Genomic DNA, 7500 nt, shown 5'->3' with positions numbered 1-7500 from the left:
GTACAAATATATATGTAGATATGAATCTATAAAATGAAATACTAATGTGCACAAATGTAAGACTGATCGCAAATTAATAGTTTCAACCCTTCATCATATTTTCTCTCCCCGCAAGAGAATCAAATCAGATGGAAAATTACATTCTTTGGCTAATACACGATAAAACACTTTTGGCCTTCCCAGCAACATATTTGGGCATTAACTGATTAAAGTTGGATATTCTTTTCAGATGGGGATTTTGTTTTTTAATTTGCAATCAACAAATAGATTTAGCTTCATAAACTGTTTCATTGTTACATTTGTCAGTCTACAATGGTGGAAGTTTCATGATCTATTGACACGAGAATTTCGTTTTTCATTTGCAATCAACAAATGAATTTAGTTTCATAAATTGTTTCGGTGTCAGATTTTTTTATGTACAATGGTGAAAGAACAACATTGGTTGCATATCGAAATGAGGGATCAAATTAAGATACATAAGATCGTAAAGGGAAGAATTTGGCCTAAGACTTCAAGAACAACGTCTTTACAGACATTGTTCTAAACATGATCAGACGATTCCATTCAGCTTAGGGGTATTTGTGGGAGGCCCTTCAAAGTGAATTCGGCCCTCTTGTGCAAAGCAAAAGGTATACAGACATTACGGTTTCGTAATATATGTATACAACTATGGCTACCTTGGAGCGAAATTTCCACAACAACGTGTGTGTCATCTCCTAATCCTGTGCTTTATGAGACTAAAAGCAAAGGGTATACGATGTTTTACGGTTTCGTAATATAACCAAATGTTGTGGACACTTTTGAGCTTCAAATGAACGATTGTAATTCATCACAAACACACGCGTACCAACAGACACGGGTTGCTGGTATAGTGGTAACGTTTTGACTTCTCAGACGAAAAGTATGAATTCGAGCCCAGCTCAAGGGTTGAAATATTCATTTGCACCCTAGGCCGTTACTGTTCTCCTTGAGTTAGGAAATAAGGTGTGTGTGCGAAACTGCGGCATTACTCGTAGATTGGGCTATTATGAAGTCTGAGCTTGTATACGGTTGGGTAAGTACTTTCGATAACGAGTTCATCACGTGACCCGAAACCATTATCTAATCATTTATCTAATGGTTTGCTTGTTTATTTGTTTATTTTTTGAGTCCGTGGGAGAGAGACTTTAGTATTTCAAGGACTCAAAAAAGTAAAAGATGGGTTTCAGCGGAAGTGTTTGCTTAATCGAATGCTCAAAAGTGAAAATAAAAAAGGAGGAAGACTGGGAAAGCTTCAACTGTGGAGGGCGAAGGTGAGGCCTCTTTTTAGGAATAGGAAGTGGTTTTATGGGTTGCTGTTTAGGCTCTTGGGGCTGTTTCTTATGTTGAGTCAACACAGCTCCTTTGAAGTCATATCTCAGAGTTATCAAATCAGAATATGGACTGAATGCATATGGATGTGGTATGGATATCACACTTCATATGTATGTGGCTTTTTTATTCTATTTAAGATATTGAACATCGCAAAGATTAAAGAAATATACGTAAGCGTTCACAACAAAAAGCAGACACACGCGCACGCGCACACACACACACACACACACACACACACACACACACACACACACACACACACACACACACACACACACACACACACACACACACACACACACACACACACTATGGTGGCCCTGGTTCGAATCCTGCCCAGGGCTGAAATAATTTCAGTATCGCTGCAATGCGAGTCGTTACTCCAACTCTCGTTGGCGGGGAGTTGAGGGTGTGTGTGCATGTTATGTCTCAGCATTACCCATAGATCGGTCATATATGAATTCTGAACTCTCTTCCGGGAGGGTAATAGCTGTTGGTCACGAGTCCAACACGTGATTCAAGACCATGGTGAATCACACACACCCGCGCGAGCGCGCGAAAGGGTGAATCACACAATGAATATTTCCTATTCGTACAAATACACACTGAGTCCTCCTATTTGAATCCAAGCTTCGGTTTTATGAGTATCAAGTGGTAGGAATTTCCTTTCCTACAATTGGATAATAGTTTGGCATAAAAGAAAGATCAAGGAGATGGTCGTAGTTGCTGGTGATGAAAGTACTACTATCGACTCAATTTAATGATTACGCGAGAGAACTCTAAATCGTGTTTGAATATCGACATAATTATGTGAGTAGTTATGATGGATTTGTTTTTATATTTATATTCTATGCTCTAGGCTGTAGAGTGGCATGCTATGCTTCAAGGACACAAAACCTTAAATGAACTGACTTTTAGATCATCAATCGACCTTGGAAATGGTTGGTGACGTCATGTCGCTGATAGAAGAGGGTTAGTCGAGCGTGTGGGCCTTGACGTAGCCTATCATTGTGTTAGCCCAAGTGACATGCAAAGTCAGATCAGGGCAAGTTTGGTCGGTGTCTCTGAGTAACTATCCTCTGAATCATTGTTTTTCAACGAGGGATGAAAGACCAGGTATGTTGGATTATTGAATAGTGATGTAGTAATGAAGATTCTTAAGGGGCATTTAGACGGTCAAACGGTTTGACAAACCCGGTTTGTCAAACAAGTGTTTGAAGTGATGTTTGACCGTGTGAATAGGGGAATTTGGTTGTCAAACACGTTCGACAAACGTGTTTGACGACCAAATACCCCATTCACACGGTCAAACATCACTTCAAACACTTGCCTGACAAACCGGGTTTGTCAAACTGTTCGACCGTGTAAATGGCCCTTTAAACATTATAAAAAATTTGCACTATGGCTGTAAAGGTTTTTGAACAACAATATACTATATAAAACATATATAAATGTGGTTAATGGCGAAGAACAGTATACTGCCTACATCCTTTTGGTGTAAATTATCAATAAATTTTAAATTCAATTCAACGAAGGATCCACGAACCAGAAGGGACCCGCAGAAACACAGCAAACGGTCACCAAGACGACAATTTCAAAATGTTACGTTATTTTTCGTTTCATAAATCCACACGGATTTCTTTTCTTTTCATGTCATCTTTGTACAATGGAAACAATCTGATGATAAACACCAATTCCTTTGAAAAGAAAGATTTTTTATTAACAATTCCCATATACAAATGTAAAATAACTATACCCTATCTAATCCTCTGCTAAGGGATCCCCTGAGTAGAGGACCTGATGTAAGGGATTTAAAAAGCACGAAAAGTTGAGAAACACTACTGTAAAAGTTGTAATGCGATTGGGAACTCTGGTTTCCAAGCCTTGCTCCCCCCCAGTCCTAGCCCCAAGCCTAGCCCCACAAACCTAGCCCCACATTCCTAGACCTCCAAGCCTAACCCCCGAAACCTAGCCCCCAGCCTAAGACCTCTAGACTAGCCCCCAAGCCTAACCCCCAAGCCTATCCCCCAAACTACCCCCCCCCAAACTAGCCCCCTAAACTAGCCTCCCTGCCTAACTCCTTAGCCTAGCCCCCAACCTAGTGCGAACACCCTAGTCGCCTAATCTAGTCTCCAAACCTAGACCCCAAAACTAGTTTCCCACCCGACTAAGATCAGGTTATAGACCAGTTTGGCGGGGGAATGAGACAATGAGAGTGATTTGTCCAATGTCACCTTCAATATTATTGCCTTCAATGCAACATAGGGGGTGACTTAATCCCCGATAAATTATCTATCGTAAAAGTAGGGTTATGCGAATATTTGCTTGCTGATGACCATTTAGATTCATTTCTACGTTACTCGAATATTGTTTGGTGCTAATTGTTTCTCACTATGACATGATATGACAGACAGCTAGATTAGAGTTTTGCCGTCCGTAAATTACAGTTGATGTTTCTTTATTAACAGTACAATGTATCACTGCAATCGCCTATTATTTTGCTATGTTGTTGTCTATAACTGTACGGTGGTGTCTGTAACCGTTTTTTTTTTTTTTTTTAAGGTCATTTTAGCAAATGCTGAACATTATTAACTATACCTTATCTCTCATATGCTGTCATTAACTGCATAGTATGTGCATAATATTATTTCCTATATTTCTTTCAAGCTCAATTGCTATACCCTACCCCAAGAAACTCGTAGTCGTCTATGATATTCCACTTCGGTCAAACAACTTGTTCTGCGAGTTACGACTGTCACGTACAATGGAAATAAGTGTACATACTTTTTGTGTTATCCTCGGCAATTTACATTTATTATTTCGAACTATGTGTTCTTGTCATTATTTGCACTTCATGTACATTGATTCATTGCCAAATAAACTCTATCTATCTATCTATCTATCTATCTACAGTGTCCTGTATGTTACCTGCAACTCATGTATTGTATGTAAGTGTGTATATATAAGTATGTGTACGCGTGTAAGCCTGTGCATCCCAATTGCCTTTCTACATCCATTATGAAAACCTCCCCCCACTGTATGACGCTATTGCGTAATAAAAAATAAAAAAAGACTATCATGTGCAAAGCTACCTCTAAATATACCAAGATAACGGCCACTCACTGAGCGTAATGGATCAATGAAAACGGAAACAAAACCATATCGCCTCATAAAATCATAGGCCATCACTGTTTACTACTAAATTTGCAAGTTATTCGGTGATTAGAATTTACTTTTATTTATCTATTTTTATCTACTTATCTATTCATTCATTTACTTATTCAATTGATTATCCATTATCTTTAATTTGTTTATTTGTTTATCTAATTATCTATTTGTCATTTATCTATGCATTTATTATTTGTTTATCTATCTATATTTAGTGTATTACAATTATTTCCACAGATAATGATATTCTCAAGGAAAGCAGAAGTTATTAGAATAAACACCTTGTGAGATCGAAACCTTTATTGGTACTACGTTTCGCTTGTTACAGCTTTTTCAAGTACTATGGTACTTGAAAAAGCTGTAACAAGCGAAACGTAGTACCAATAAAGGTTTCGATCTCACAAGGTGTTTATTCTCACAGTCTTGTCGGCTTTTGCCATTGTGATTCATCAAAGCAGAAGTTATTAGAATAATTAATCAACATTCTCTGTAATGAAAAGATACGCTGCGCTATTAAACAAAACTACTTGGAGTTCGTCAATGCAATTATCTGTTTCTTATCATCTTCAAGAAAAACAAAAAATAAGGAAATAACTGAGAAACATTCTCTGTAACAATCCAACCATTATTGTCGACATGTTTGACACCTTGGCAATCTGTAACGCGCATCCTGATTGGTCAAGGACCTTGGCAACCTGTAACGCGCATCCTGATTGGCCAAGGATCCATGTAGCGCTTCATTTGTAACCAATTATTTTCAAGCTTTTACCGACTTTTGGTGACCCGAAAGGCATAGTCAGCAGCGTCAAGGAAGAGTGACAGCTAAAATTGGCGGTACAATAGGCTGGCATGCTTCTTGCTTTTGCTATTTCCTTTGAGCTTAAACGACCTTAGCTCCAATACTCTAGACTTCCTTAAGAAAATCTCAACCATATCTAACATAACATATCTTAGATCTTCCTTCATCTTCTCACTATATGACACAAGAGAATTTGACATTTGGAAATTGGAAAAACAAAAAATCGTCACAGAAGTCGTTTCTACTCAAACGAAGTATCAATAGCAAGTAGCATGCCTAATGTGCCGCCAGCTTTGTTCGCTTAGCGCAGTTTCCATTCATTATGATTAATGGTAACAGTGATATTCATGACTGTGAAGTGAAGTTAAAAAAACAGGTCCCTCAAACTATGAAAAGGATGTTTTCTGACTGCAAACTGCGAGATACGTTAGATGTTACAAATAATGTTATAGTGAAGAGATCGTGAAAGAAAATTGGTTAAATATTTCAAACTTCATAGTGTATCTTCAAGTCTGTCTGGTATTCACACAGTACTTGAATAATGTGTCCAATTTCATTTTTGTTGATATTGATGATTTGGCTTAACGTCACAAAATCCCCCTCTCAGGAGGCTAGGACGATGCCCCTTACAGAGGACTTTGTAGCGTGGAATTTCATGAAACATGCCTTTGATTCAACTTCACCGGCGGCAGGATTCGAACCGCCATACCTCGACCTTCTTGGTAAGTAACGACACCCTTACCCGCTCGGTCAGCGAGCTTCCAATTGACTTTGTTGTAGTTACAGATATTGTATCTATTTATGCTTATCTATTTATTTATCTACGCATTTTACTCGTTTGGGTTTTTTGTACATTTTTGTACCGTTATCTATTTATTCAATTATCTAGCACTTTGTTTTCTCCCCTACTATTTGTTAGTTAATTTTTCAGTTTATATTTTTTCGTGTCTATTCAATCATGTGTTGTTTTTTCACTGAAGTCCACACCTACGCGATTTAACATTAGAAAATTAAATATTAATTTTGTAACTTATAATATAAGAACGTAATATACATTTTTCTTGGCTGAAAAAAAATACTATAAGCAAATACACTATTGATCTGTTTCAACTCCTATTATCCGTTCTACAAGTAATTTTTCATTTGCGACCTTTTACTTCACGTCTGCGGTGGAGTATCATCCTCAAAGATAGGAAGCTCTGCGTATTAGTGCCAGATTAGTCTTTTGATATGAAGAGACGGAACGAGGCTGTAGTGATTATATGCTTTGTGCTGATTGACGCCAGGCGATTTTATTAGCTTAGACGGAGGGCTGTACTCACCTCGGAAAATGACAATCTGGCACCTCACCACTACCCTGAGGATGACTGACGGAAGGCGAAACTAACTGTGAATTGATGCTTGAACAACTGCCAGAATATTCTGTTACTGTCATGAAATACGCACACACACACACACACACACACACACACACACACACACACACACACACACACACACACACACACACACACACACACACACACACACACATGCACACACAAAACACACATACACATGCACACACAAAACACACATACACATATAGGCCCATGCACACACACAAGTACATGCCTACACACGTGTACAAACACACACACACACACACACACACACACACACACACACACACACACACACACACACACACACACACACACACACACACACACACACACAAACACACAACTATTTAGGAACTATCGTCTATTCCTGTTCTGGTGGTGAGCTCACATACTCAGAATTTGAGTTAACCCTTCGAACCTCTGGCTGACTCTACAGCCATTAAAAAAAAAAAAAAAAAAAAAAAAAAAAAAAATCGTCCCCTCCCATTTAGAAGATTAAAATAAACTCTTGATTAATATTTTCCCAAAAAATAAAGAATACGCACGTTATTGGACAAATACTGCAGCAAAATCAAACACACAATACATCGGGATTTTTAGTTACGTAAAATTATTCCTCTAATGCATAAGGATACATACGTGTACAGCTGCACAGAAAACTATCGTTAGTAAATCACGCTAATCATTTTGACACAAAACAACGAAACTATTTGAGACAAGTTGAAGTCTCCATCGGAAATAAGATTATCATGTCATAATGAATCCATATGAACTCCGGAACTATTATTCGATTCA

The 7500-nt window shown here is 38.1% G+C and overlaps 2 protein-coding genes across 2 annotated transcripts in view; one reads left to right on the top strand and one right to left on the bottom strand.

Moving 5' to 3' along the window:
* Positions 1-7500, bottom strand: part of LOC143036467 (inter-alpha-trypsin inhibitor heavy chain H3-like) — a 50906-nt gene that overhangs the window by 31904 nt on the left and 11502 nt on the right. The window lies entirely within an intron of this gene.
* Positions 5350-7500, top strand: part of LOC143036473 (uncharacterized) — a 63152-nt gene continuing 61001 nt past the window's right edge. The window contains exon 1 of the mRNA XM_076203866.1: positions 5350-6042. Coding sequence (XP_076059981.1) covers positions 5862-6042 — 181 coding nt within the window. The 5' untranslated portion in view covers positions 5350-5861. The remainder of the gene's footprint in view (positions 6043-7500) is intronic.

Source organism: Oratosquilla oratoria, chromosome 20 (assembly GCF_046742065.1).
Source record: "Oratosquilla oratoria isolate Oo_2021 chromosome 20, ASM4674206v1, whole genome shotgun sequence".
NCBI lineage: Eukaryota > Metazoa > Arthropoda > Malacostraca > Stomatopoda > Squillidae > Oratosquilla > Oratosquilla oratoria.
The sequence above is the reverse complement of the archived record's forward strand: the minus strand, read 5'-3'. Positions and strand labels throughout refer to the sequence as shown.